Consider the following 13,610-nt stretch of genomic DNA (forward strand, 5'->3'; position numbering starts at 1 on the left):
TGGCATTAATAAAGAAATAAAACATATATGTAATGTGTTCATAGGTTCATAGGTTCATAGGTTCATACTAGGCTATCTGCCCTAGGGCATTTATAAGCCTAGCCAGAGTATGTTTGGCTTTCGCCACCCATTTTAAATTAATTTTGCTATGCCCTTTTTTGAGGTTAGTATACTGTGCCTCTGTCTAACAGTGACACAGAAGTGATACCCAGGGTAAACCTACGATCTCCCATCCACTCATCAAGATTCCTCTTGAAAAGAGTCAATGAGGGACTCTGCCTAACCTGGACTGGGATTTTATTCCAGAGTGAAGGGAGCCTCTGGGTTATGAATCTGTCCCTCCAGCATGTCCTATTTATTTCAGTGCTGAGGTTCAAGTCTCTCGAGTGTGTAGCTCGATGGGATTTGGATTTTTTGAGGTGCAGCATGTCCCTTAATTCCGGGTTGGACATGGCCTTATACGTCAGGCACAGGTCACCTCTGAGCAGGCGGTATGCCACTGAGTAGAGCTGGAGTTTCTTTAACCGGGCAGCATATGGCATCTGTTTGAGCCCTTTGATCCTCTTGGTGAGGTACTTTTGGGGTCTTTCCAGTTGCTGCAGGTGTTTGGTAAGGTACATCCCAAAAGGGGCATTGTACTCAATTATGGGCCTGATGAGGGATGAGTAAAGAGGCACGATGACCTCCCCATAATCTAGATGTGAATCCCTTCATGATTAGGTGGGCTATATAAAATGTTTTTCTAAGCACTTTGGCCACGTGGTTGTCAAATGAGAGATTGCTATCAACTTGGGTCCCCAGGTCCCTAATTACTTCTTCTGTACTTAATGGATTACCATCTATGTGGTAATTTGTGGGCACTTTGTTTTTGACAAAGGGGATGACTATACACTTTTTGGTGTTTAGCTTGAGGCCATGGCTCTGGCACCAGTTGTCTGTTTCTATGAGAACCTTTTGGAGGATGCTTGTGTCGGCTGGAGAGTCGATTATGGCACCCAGTTTGCAGTCATCTGCGAACTTGGTCAGCCACAGTCCTTCCGTGTTGGCCTGTACCTCCGAGAAATATATACCAAATAAGAGAGGTCCCAGGACTGAGCCTTGTGGGACGCCACTTGTAACTGGTTTGGAGTCTGACATGGCTCCAGCAATTCTAACCATGTGGGTTCTGTCCTTGAGCCAGTTTGCAACCCATCTAGTGATATAGGGGTTTATATTTAAGCTGGTGAGCTTATCTATAATGCCCGAGTGGGGTATTGTATCGAAGGCTTTTGCGAGGTCCAGATAGGCTGTGTGGACCACCTTCCCTTCGTCAATGGCCTTGGTGACTGTTTCAAAGAAGTCAACCAGGTTTAAGAGGCAGGATCTGCCCTTAACAAAGCCAAACTGGGTAGGATCCAGTGTCTGTAGGTCCCCAATATCTTTATTTATGAGGTCCATGATGGTCCTTTCCATAGCTTTGCAGACCAAGCTAGTCAGGCTTATGGGGCGATAGTTTCCAGGGTCCGTTGAGGCACCACCTTTGTGGAGAGGGACCACTGTTGCTGTACGCCACTCTTTGGGTACATATCCTGTAGGTAAGGCTGAGATTGAACAGTAGTTTTATGTTTGGGTTTAGCTCTTCTTGGAGTTCATGTAGGACACAGCCTGGGACACCGTCTGGTCCCATTGATGCTGTGTTTTTGCTTTGGAGAGGGCGGCTCCCACCTGAGCATCTGAGATGTCAGGGGGGCAGCACTCTGCTGGGATAGATATTTGCCCTTTTGGTGGGGAGGGGGGGAGAAGTTTGTGCTGAACCTGTCAGCTAGGATGTTGGCAATGTCTGTGGGATCAGTGTATTTTTTGTCATTTTGGACTAATTCTGAGCATATCTGGGAATTCCCACCCAGGTTCCTAACATAACTAAAGAAAGCCTTGTGATTATCCTTAGTGTCCTGTGCAATTTTTCTCTCGAAGCTGGCCTTTGACGATTTTTGGTTTTATTTGGGATTGCATGATCCATGCAGTCCTGAAGGTGTTCATAGAATGCATTTATAAAGGATTCTGCGGTCTGGGCCGTATTTTCCACAGGCCCGGGGGCTTTGAAGGATTCCACCTCGGTTTTGAGGAGTGTGAAATTTGCTTTAGAGAAGTTTTTCACTGTGGTTTTCTGGGCAGGGGGTGGGGTCGGGATGTGAATATCCAGTGAGATCAGTTTATGGTCTGATCTTACCAGTGAGGGATACACTTCTGGTCTGGAGCATAGAGTCCCCATGTTGGTGATGATCAGGTCCAGTATGTTTTCCCCTCTTGTGGGAGTGGTAACAAGTTGTTCCATAGCATTTGAGTTTATGAATTCTAGGAACCTTTGGTATATATGTAATGTATATAAATGAAAAAAGTTAATATGGTTTATTTTCATTTCTGTTAATGCGTGTTTAAAAAAAAAACATGCATCATGAAGTGCTGTGCCTTTAGTACTTTTCCATTGAATCTGCATTTTATACCTGGAATTCAGAAAGTGCCTTAGCTGAATATAAAATCTAAAGACATATAGCCTCTTAAGTCTGTATTATTGATGGAAAGAGCTTGTCTCAAATATCATTGAGAATCTTGATAAAGTTATCTTGAGATGGAATGACATCTAATTTGTGTCCTAAATAATTAAAATGTATATAAATGAGTTCAGGCGTTAGAATTTTTACCTTGGAATCTGAGATAGATTTACCTTTAATATAAAATGGTCTACATTTTGGCTTTCTAAATTAAATCTATGAAAGCCAAGCAGTGACAGAATGTTAATTACTTTAGAATTAGGATATATTTCATTGCATATACACTTGTCTGGAATATTTATAATTATTCGACATTTCTGTATAGAGTGGTGCCTAGTTTCATTCCTCCCCCAGAGGACTTTGGTGAGGATGACCTAGAGCTCCTGATGTTAAATCACAATACAGATACAAAGTCACCCAAAGTGCAGATAGTGGCTGTGGCTTCAACCTGAATGGAGCTCTACTGATGCTTTTCAGTGAAAATGAGTGAAATGCAGAGACCATGTTTGTTCTGGGGTGGAAAATAATATTATGAACTAAAAATAAAATTCAATATTATGAAGTAAAAATAAAATTCACGGTGATAAACAGCATTACATTTACATACACCTGTATACGAATGTTCCAACAGTTAAATGTCTTAAATAATTGTGTCCTAGACCTTTAACTAAAATGGGAGGAAATGTACCATATTTACACTACCCTGTACTTTCCTTTGTGTGTGTGCATGTTCAGTGTCTTACTAATACTACTGTGTATTTCCCCAAATGTATGAGCATATCCAGGGTTATACTGATGCTACTTTGTACTTCTGTACATGTGTGTGCATATTAACTACCACTCTGACAGTACTGTGCACTTCTCTACATATGTACACATCCAGTGCCAAGCTGATACTACTATGCGCTTCCTTATGTGTCTGTGCATATCCAGGGCCACACTGATACTACTGTGCACTTCATTATGTGTGTGCATATCTAGGGCCACACTGATACTACTGTGCACTTCCTTATGTGTGTGCATAGCCAGTGCCACACTGATAATATTGTGTATTTCCTTATGACAGTGTGAATACCCAGTGCCACACTGATACTACTGTGCACTTCCTTATATGTGTGCATACCCAGTGTCACACTGATACTACTGTGCACTTCCTTATGTGTCTGTGCATATCCAGTACCGTACTGATACTACTGTGCACTTCCTTATGTGTTTGAATATCTAGTGCCACACTGGTACTACTGTGTACTTCCTTATATGTGTGCATACCCAGTGTCACACTGGTACTACTGTACATTTCCTAATGTGTATGAAAACCCAGTGCCACACCGATACCACTGTACATTTCCAGATGTGTGTGCATAACCAGTGCCAAACTGATACTACTGTGCACTTCTTTATGTGTGGGCATACCCAGTGCCATGCTAATACTACTGTGGATTTCATTATGTATGTGCATACCCAGTGCCATGCTAATACTACTGTGCATTTCATTATGTATGTGCATACCCAGTGCCATGCTAATACTACTGTGCAGTTCATTATGTGTGTGCATGTCCTGCACCATAATGATACTACTGTCTGCTTCCTCATGTGTGCATACCCAGTGCCATATTGATACTACTGTGCACTTCCTTATGTATGTGCATACCCAATGTCATTCTGATGCTCCTGCACACTTCCTTATGTGTGTCAATACCCAGTGCCATACTAATACCATGGTGCAGTTCATTATGTGTTTCCATATCCTGTACCATACTGATCCTAGTGTTCCCTTTCTTATGTGTGTGCATACTCTGTGTTCTACTGATCCTACTGTGCACTTCCTGATGTGTGTGCATATCCAGTACCACACTGATACTGTTGTGTACTTCCTTATGTATGTGCATATCCAGAACACACAAATAGTACTGTATGCTTACTTATTTGTTCATATCCTGGACTATACTGATCTTACTGTGTAATGTGCTGTGTGTGTGTGATATCCTGTGCCAAACTGATCCAACTGTGCACTTCTTTATGTGTGGGCATACCCAGTGCCGTGCTAATGCTACTTTGCAGTTCATTATGTGTGTGCATATCCTGTACCATGCTGTTCTCTTTCTTATGTGTGTGTATATCCAGTACCATGCTCATACTGCTGTGTACTTCCTTATGTGTGTGCATACCCAGTGCCAAACTGATCCTACTGTGCAGTTCTTTATGTGTTTGTATATCCTGTTCTATACTGATCCTAGTGTTCCTTTCCTTATGTCTACATAGCCAGTGCCATACTGATCCTACTGTGCAGTTCATTATGTGTTTGGATATTATGTACCATACTGATCCCAGTGGCCCCTTCCTTATGTGTGTGCTTACTGATCCTACTATACACTTCCTGATGAGTGTGCATATCTAGTACTGCACTGATACTACTGTACATTTCCTGATGTGTTTGCATATCCTGTAAAATACTGATATTACTGTATACTTCCATATGTGTGTGCATATACTGTGCCATACTTTTCCTACTATGCACTTCCTTATGTATGTGAATACCCAATGTCATACCATAAATACTGTGTACTTCCTTATGTGTGTGCTTACCCAGTCCCATTCTGATGCTACTGTACACTTCCTTATGTATGTCAATACCCAGTGCCATACTGATACTACTGTACCTTTCCTCGTGTGCATATTCTGTGCCATACTGATCCTACTGTGCACTTCCTGATGTGTGTGCATATCCTGTGGCATACCAATTCTACTGTGCACTTCCTTATGTGTGCATAGCCAGTGCCAAACTGATCCTACTGTGCAGTTCATTATGTGTTTGCATATTCTGTTCTATACTGACCCTGATGTTCCCTTCCTTATGTCTGCATATCCAGTGCAAAACTGATCCTACTGTGCAGTTCATTATGTCTTTGCATATCCTGTTCTATACTGATCCTAGTGTTCCCCTTCTTATGTGTGCATACCCAGTGCTAAACTGATCCTACTGTGCAGTTCATTATGTGTCTGCATATCATGTACCATACTGATCCTAGTGGCCCCTTCATTATGTGTGTGCATACTGATCCTACTATGCACTTCCTGATGTGTGTGCATATCCAGTACCGCATCAAGCAGAGATCGCCTCTAAGTAGGCGTTATGATACAGAGAATAATTAGAGTTTTTTTTTGAGTCTGTCCATATAGGACAAGTGTTTAAGGCCTAGGATCCTCATTGTGAGGTACTTTTGCGGCCTTTCCAGTTGTTGCAGGTGTCTAGTGCGGTACATGCCAAATGGAGCATTGTATTCAATGATTGGCCTAATGAGGGAAGAGTAGAGGAAGACAATGACCTCTTTCTTCCTGGATGCAAAACCCTTAGTAATGAGATGTGACACATAGAAGGATTTTCTGACCACAGTGGCAGTGTCATGGTCGAAAGAAAGGTTGTTGTCAACCTGTGTTCCCAGATCTCTTATAATGCCTTCTATGTTCAGTGGACTACCATCGATGTGGTAGTTTATGGGAACTGAATTTTTCCCAAAAGGGATGACGACACATTTTTTGGCATTGAGCTTAAGGCCATGGTTCTGACACCAGTCGTTGGTCTCAGTGTGGCCTTTCTGTAGGATGTCAACATCACTTGGGGAGTTAATAATGGCTCCCAAATTGCAATCACCTGAGAACTTTGTCAGATAGAATCCCTTCTTGTTGGACTGGACTGCTGAGAAGCAGAGACCAAACAGGAGAGGACCCAGGACCGATCCCTGTGGGACTTCACTCATGACTGGTCAGTAGTCTGACTTGGAGTCAGCTACTTTCACACTGTCGATTTTATCTGTGAGCCAGTTTGCAACCCACCTAGGGATATAGGGGGTTAATACCTAGCTTAGTGTGTTTTTCTATGATTCCTGAGTAGGGAATGATATCAAAGGCCTTGGCCAGATCAAGGTAGGCTGTATGAACCACCTTACCTTCATCCACAACTCTGGTGACTGACTCAAAGAAGTCAACCAAGTTGAGCAGGCATGATCTACCCTTCGCAAAACCAAACTGTGTGGGATCCAGAGTTTGGAGATTCCTTATATCCTTGTTTATTAGGTCCATGAGGATGTGTTCCATAGCTTGTCAGGCTAATGTGGCAATAGTTCCCAGGGTCAGTAGTCGCTCCTCCTTTGTGGAGAGGGACGACAGTAGCAGTGTGCCATTTGGTAGGGACAAAGCCTGAGGTGAGGCTGTGATTAAACAGAGCACACAGGTGAGGTGCCAGTTCACTCTGTAGTTCATATAGAACACAGCCAGGGATATTGTCAGGTCCCATGGAAGCTGTATTCTTGGCCTTGGACAGTGCTGCTTTAACCTGTGCAGCAGTAATACTGGTGCCTGGCAATCTACTAGTATTGTGATTGGTCCTTTGGGGGAGTGAGAGAGAAAAAGTTGGCACTGAATCTGTCGGCCAGTATATTGACAATATCTGTTGGCTCGGTATAGGAGGTACCATTGTGCAGTTGCTCAGATCAAATCTGGGTGTTGCCGTGGAGATTCTTTACATAACTATAGAAGGCTTTGTGGTTGTCTTTACTAACTGCTGCAATTCTGTTTTCATAGCTAGCTTTGGAGGATTTGATGAGGGATCTCAACCTTTTGTTGAGGCTGATAAGGGAGTTTTTCCAGATTTGGTACTTAACCTTATTCCACATCAGTTTCCTCCTTCTGTTGTAGAGTTTGTTTATAGCAGGGGACCACCAGATTGGCTTCCTTTTTTTGGAGGATAACATCTTAGTTCTATTGGGTATGGCGTGATCCATGCATTTGTGTACGTGTTCATACAGTGCATTGGTGTATGATTCAGCAGTCATGCAACTATTCTCCATTTGCATGGATACCGTGAAGTTAGCCACCTTTGTTCTTAGAAGCCCAAAGTTAGCTTTAGAGTAGTTTTTCATGGTGGTTACATTTGCCAGGGTGGGGTGGGGTGGGGTGGAAGGGAATGTGGATTTCCAAGGTGATTAGTTTATGGTCAGATCTAACTAGGGAAGAGCTGACTATTGGTGTAGAGCAACAGTCGTCCATGTTAGTAATGACGAGGTCAAGGATGTTGCTACCTCTAGTGGGAGTAAGAACAAGCTGGTCCAGGGCATGGGAATTAATGAATTCCAGGAAACGTTGGACAGGTGCATTGGTACATGAGTAGTTTTCCCATTTAATGGAAGGGTAGTTGAAGTTGCCCAGTATGAGTGTGTTAGGTTGACCCTAATACTCTCCAGGATGATTAGGAACATGGAGTGTCTTGGGACATGGTTGGGGACCTATAACAGGCTATGACCTGAATCTCTGTTGTACTCAATTTTAGCTGCACCTGAAGTATCTCTGATGCATTATGTTGGGCTACCAGTCTGGAGGTGTGCACATCCTTTATGAATATGGAAACACCACCACCTTTGGAGCCTTGGTCCAAGTTCTGAGGCCGAAAGGTGTGGAATGAGTTATAGCCTGATAGTGCAGGGGTGCTTTCTGCTTCCTTGAACCAGGTCTCTGTTACAGCACAAATGTCGATGTTCTCCATTTTAAGGAGTGCTTCGAATGAGTGCATTTTGAGATTTAGACTTCTAGCATTGAGCGGCATGACCCTCAGATTGCATTTGTTTGTAGCTGTTACGTTCTGTATGAGTGTGCATATCTTGTGCCATACTTTTACTACTGTGCACTTCCTTATGTATGTGCATATCAATGTCATACTGAAAATACTGTGCACTATCTTGTGTGTGCTTACCCAATACCATAGTGCTACTAATGTTCTTGTCCTCATGTGTGCATATCCTGTGCCATATTGATCCTACTGTGCACTTACTTATGTGTGTCAATACCCAGTGCTATACTAATACCATGGTGCAGTTCATTATGTGTTTGCATATCCTGTACCATACTGATCCTAGTGTTCCCTATCTTATGTGTGTGCATACTCTGTGTTCTACTGATCCTACTGTGTACTTCCTTATGTGTGTGCATACCCAGTGCCAAACTGATCCTATTGTGCAGTTCATTATGTGTTTGCATATCCTGTTCTATACTGATCCTAGTGTTCCTTTCCTTATGTCTGCATACCCAGTGCCTTTCTGATACTACTGTACATTTCCTGATGTGTTTGCATATCCTGTAAAATACTGATATTACTGTATACTTCCATATGTGTGTGCATATACTGTGCCATACTTTTCCTACTATGCACTTCCTTATGTATGTGAATACCCAATGTCATACCAAAAATACTGTGTACTTCCTTATGTGTGTGCTTACCCAATCCCATTCTGATTCTACTGTACACTTCCTTATGTATGTCAATACCCAGTGCCATACTGATACTACTGTACGTTTCCTCATGTGTGCATATTCTGTGCCATACTGATCCTACTGTGCACTTCCTGATGTGTGTGCATATCCTGCGGCATACCGATTCTACTGTGCACTTTTTTATGTGTGCATATCTTGTGCCATACTGAAACCACAGTGCACTTCATTACTCATGTGCATGTGTGTAGTGTATATCCAGTGCCATACAGATACTACAATGTGTTCTCATACATGTTTCCATATCCAGTCCCCATGCACGTTCCTTCATGTGTATGAATATCCAGTGGGTTCACAGCAGCAGTCATGTCTTGTTATCACTCCTTTTGTTTGTGGGTACCTTGTATGCATATAAATAATAATGCAAACTTGCCAGGCACCGGGACAAAGACATTTAAATTATGGAGCATTTTTTGATAATATGATTTCCCTGCATGCTGGAAATGTCTGAATATATGCAGTCTCTGTTAATATTAAAGGCTCTGTACTCCTTGCAGCAACTGCTCAGGATTACCATGACTGTTCACACTCCCAGGAAATATTGCAGCATGTGGCAGCTATCACAGCTGTGCTTATGACTGTAAAATGTGTCAAGTAATAATAATACTAAATGGTTTATTTTTATTTATTTGTTAACTGGTTACGTGAACTGGTATCACAAGCCCCTTTCAGTCATGACCCATGCTACAAGGGAAATGCGATATATATGGACATCACAGAGCAGCTAGCATGTTTTGGGGAGGTATCTAGAATAAACCTATGCTGGCAGAGGAAGATCATGTAAACTTCTCCTAGGCAGTGTGTGGAGATCAGGACTGAACCAACAACGCAGGTGTTATTGGACTCGTATCTTATCATTGAGCCATAGTGCTGCCCATGACATGATACATGATAAAACTAAACTCCTATGCTGCAAAGCTGTATGATAAACCCAGGTTTTGTAAAACTTGCCCATATCTGTAAAACAGAGAGGACCAGGATAAATTAACTTGAGCCATATTTATATATTTTTAAAATATGTTGTCACAAATGTTTTACAGAATTTTGTTGTCTACCAGTGTTTTGACAAATAAAACAAATGTTATATGTTTAAGCAATCTCAGTGTAGTTTTCATCAAATATATCTATGGAAACATCTAGCCTACTGCTGTTCTTTTCATAGCAGATCATGGATGCATTCATTGTATTTATAGTTTGCTTTGTTGTATAATAGTTATTGGCCTAGACCTTTGAAAATCTGAAAGTGATCAGATTTCAGAATACTGTAAAATTTTGAAAAGTATGTTTCATCAGAGAAATTCATGGAATGTATTTTAATTTCTTGTTTGTTACATCTTAGTCCTTTGGATTTAACCTTACTGCCCAGTCCAATTATCACTGGCAGCTCTCCTTTACAAGATCTGAGCGTGTGCTTCTACAGGGAATCGATGAAGATGGTGGCTGTAGGCTGAAGTGCTTTCGAGTTCTAAGACAGCTGAAGGAAGATGTCTGGTGCCCTTCAAGTAGACCAGTCATTACTTCTTACCATCTGCAGGTAATACTTAGTGTTATTATTGTTTTATGAAACTAAATTGAGCATAAGCAATAAGATAATTGAGGGGGTGGTACTAAAGCAGTGTTCTAGGAGTACTGTTGAAAGTCAAATCTGAATAGATCAATATGGCATATATTAAACCCAATATCCCAGTGATTCGCCATTTAACCCCCCCCCCCCTTTTAATAGTGATGTTTTGCAGGCTGTGGCAATAAAAGTTGTGAGCCTTACCACCCTACAGCTACAAATAACAAGCTCTAAGGTGCTGCAACCTGAGAATTGTTATGTAAAATTAGGGAGCAAGTGGGGCAGAATCCTGCATGTGGGATATTTTCAGCCAGTGTAATTTCCCACCTGTTCCAGCAGACTGGTCCTTGGTCTAGCATCTCATTTAAAGAAAAGCACACACAGAAGTGCATTACCTCCTCATAATACACTGCAGTGATGGAAAAAAAGAATCCATTGACCTGAGTAGGAATAGAACCCAAAGCCATCTGATGTTTACATTGCAGCATCAAAGACAGTATTTGATTCTCTTCTTCTGTCAGTAAAGGTCTTCCTATAGTGCTGATTTTGTTTCTCTCAATTTCCATTAGCAAATGACTCTGAGCAAGGAGCACTTTTATCCATATGATACATGGGTAACAAAATAAAAAGTGTGCACCTGCACTGTGCTGTGAGAAATGAGCGGCTAAAATCCTTCTCACTAATTTAGAAGTATTTTGTTTTCTGAACTACTTGCAGGGGCACAGATAGCTCAGAAAATGTGGGAATGGCCTTGTTTATTTTATTTTATTATTTATTTTACATTTGCTTACCAGGAAAGCCTGACTGGACAACGTGCCCTTTTTCAGTGGAGGCCCAGGGAGAAAAGCTCCACATAAATTAGACTGAAATTTACAGTGATATAACAATCTTTGTTATGCAGTAGAACAAACACTTTCTTTAGATACAAAGAGTTAAGACAAAAAAATCACAATATACAGTAAAACAAAATATTACAATATAACCTTTCAGTTCAACATTTTGCAGTGACTGTGCTTTACAGTGCATGTTATACAGAAAACAGAAAGCAATAACAGAGTTTTGTGTAGAAAGGAAAGAAATTTATCTTAGGCAGGAGTATGATGGAATACAGTCATGGTAGCAGTACCGAGGTATTAGGTGTTTTGAAATGATCTGTACCAGATCATGGGGCTTGATAGGTTAATGGCTATTTTGGTTAAGTTGGGTTAGAGCAAGGGTATATCCAGTTTTTGTAAGTGTGCTTTAAAAATCTGTTTGAATTGTGTAGTATTTGTGGTTATTTTTATATTTATTGGGAGAGAATTCCAAAGTTTACCTATGCAGTTAGAAGAGAGAGCTTCACCAGCAGAGTTGTTAGCTTTTGTAATATTTAACGGGCATTTGTCATTAGAACGAAGGACACAAATGGCAGCGTATGGGTGGGGGAGGTTTAGGAGTGCAGGTGTTTTTTCCGGATGATACAGCAGTTGGTTGGTCATGGAAAGTTGGTTGTAGACTAGTAGGTTGGGTAAGTCTAACCAGGAGAGTTTTCTAAAACCTGTGCAATGATGGGATATAAATGCTGAATCTGAAGCAAACTGTGCAGTTTTATTGTAACGGGTGTCAAGTTTGCTTAAGTCTGATTTCTTGATGTTGATAAGAATGGTGAAGCATAGAGAAGTGAAGAGATTAGGTGAGTTCTAGCAACTGTGGCTTTTATGCTTTTTGTAAGGAATTTTTTTGTGTCTATATAGTGATCCCATTTTTTTGGATTTTTTTTATTTTGTGGGATATGTGCATGTTGAATTTCAAGTTGGAATCTATTATTATGCCAAGAAGCTTGGCATGGGATACTGGGGAAATGATTCTGTTATTTGTTGATGCTATAGTAAAGGATAAGGTAGGGTCATTGGATCTTGTGGCGTGCAATAGCATAGATTTAGTTTTATTGGGATTAAGAATAAGTTGAGCATTAAATAGTTATGATTCAACCTCTAGGAATGTCTGTACTGTTGGGTGATATGTTGTAAATTTTGGAGTTTGGAGGCAGTGCAAATTAGGGTAGACTCATCTGTGTATTGGACCAGAGATGCATGTGAGGTGGTGGAATGGAGAGTGAAGATGAGAAGGCACAGGATGGAACCCTGCGGAACTCCTAGAGTGACTGGCAAGAGAGGGGAGAGGTTTTGCTGCCATATAACTGATTGCCCAACTAGGTAGTCTTGGAACCAAGTTATGGCAGTGTAGCTAAGGTTAAGATTTGAAAGAATTGTTAGAGGTTTGTTATGAGAAACAGTACTGAAAGCCTTAGGTAGGCCAAGGAATAAGGATGAAACTAGTTTGCCTTCATTTCTAAGGTGATTTACTGTGTTACTAAAAGTCATCAAAGCAGTGGTAGTGCTATGTTTCGGTCAAAAACCATGCTGAGTATTAAAAAGAAGATTGCTGGTTAAGAGATACTGGGATAGTTGAGAGTGAATATATTTTTCTAGGATTTTGTATAGGGGTATACGATTGCAATGGGATGGTAGATGGATAGCTCTGTTGAATTACCTCCTTTATGTAATGGGATAATGTGAGCTATTTTCCAATGGATTGGACTTTTTGTTCTGAGATGGAACGATTAATGAGGATGGAGATAGGGTGGGGAATGGCGCCAGCAACAACTTTTAGATATTTGGCAGGTCAGATCAGCTGCTAGTGTTGTTGGTTTAAGTTTTTTTTAGATATTTTTTATAGTTTCAAAGGGGACAGGTTGTAAGGAAAAGGTTTTATTATCTGGAGTAGTTTTTAAGATGGGTGGAATGGGTGTAGAGCTGTTGTTCTTTGTAATGGTCAAGATGGATTCAGTGAAGTATTTATTGAATTGTGTTTCTATACTTTCTTTTGTGCTATTAGTTGATGGGGAAGGCATGTTAGTTTAGTCCGGTTGTATAATTTTCTTTTTATTGCAGAGCAGAATTTTTGTTGATCTTTTTGGCGTTTAGTTTGGCTGGTGGTGTAATGGTTAATTTTGTCCTGTCTAATTTGTTTTTTGGCTTTCTTACATAGTTCCTGGTAAGCCTGTTTGTTTGTTTATTGGGGTTTTATTGGTGTTCCATTTGTCCCAAGCTTTATCTCTTATTTTTAGTAATGATCTTGTTTCGTTGGTTAACCTGGGGGCATAGTTGGCTTTTATTCTTATAGTCCTCGGAGGGGGAAAGATTATCCAATATGTT

At 41.0% G+C, this 13,610-nt stretch overlaps 1 protein-coding gene across 1 annotated transcript in view; it reads left to right on the forward strand.

Moving 5' to 3' along the window:
* Nucleotides 1–13,610, forward strand: part of LOC122803364 (protein mab-21-like 3) — a 425,581-nt gene that overhangs the window by 342,134 nt on the left and 69,837 nt on the right. The window contains exon 6 of the mRNA XM_044072942.1: nt 10,192–10,386. Coding sequence (XP_043928877.1) covers nt 10,192–10,386 — 195 coding nt within the window. The remainder of the gene's footprint in view (nt 1–10,191; nt 10,387–13,610) is intronic.

Source organism: Protopterus annectens, chromosome 5.part1 (genome assembly GCF_019279795.1).
Source record: "Protopterus annectens isolate FY-2018-M chromosome 5.part1, PAN1.0, whole genome shotgun sequence".
Classification (NCBI taxonomy): domain Eukaryota; kingdom Metazoa; phylum Chordata; order Ceratodontiformes; family Protopteridae; genus Protopterus; species Protopterus annectens.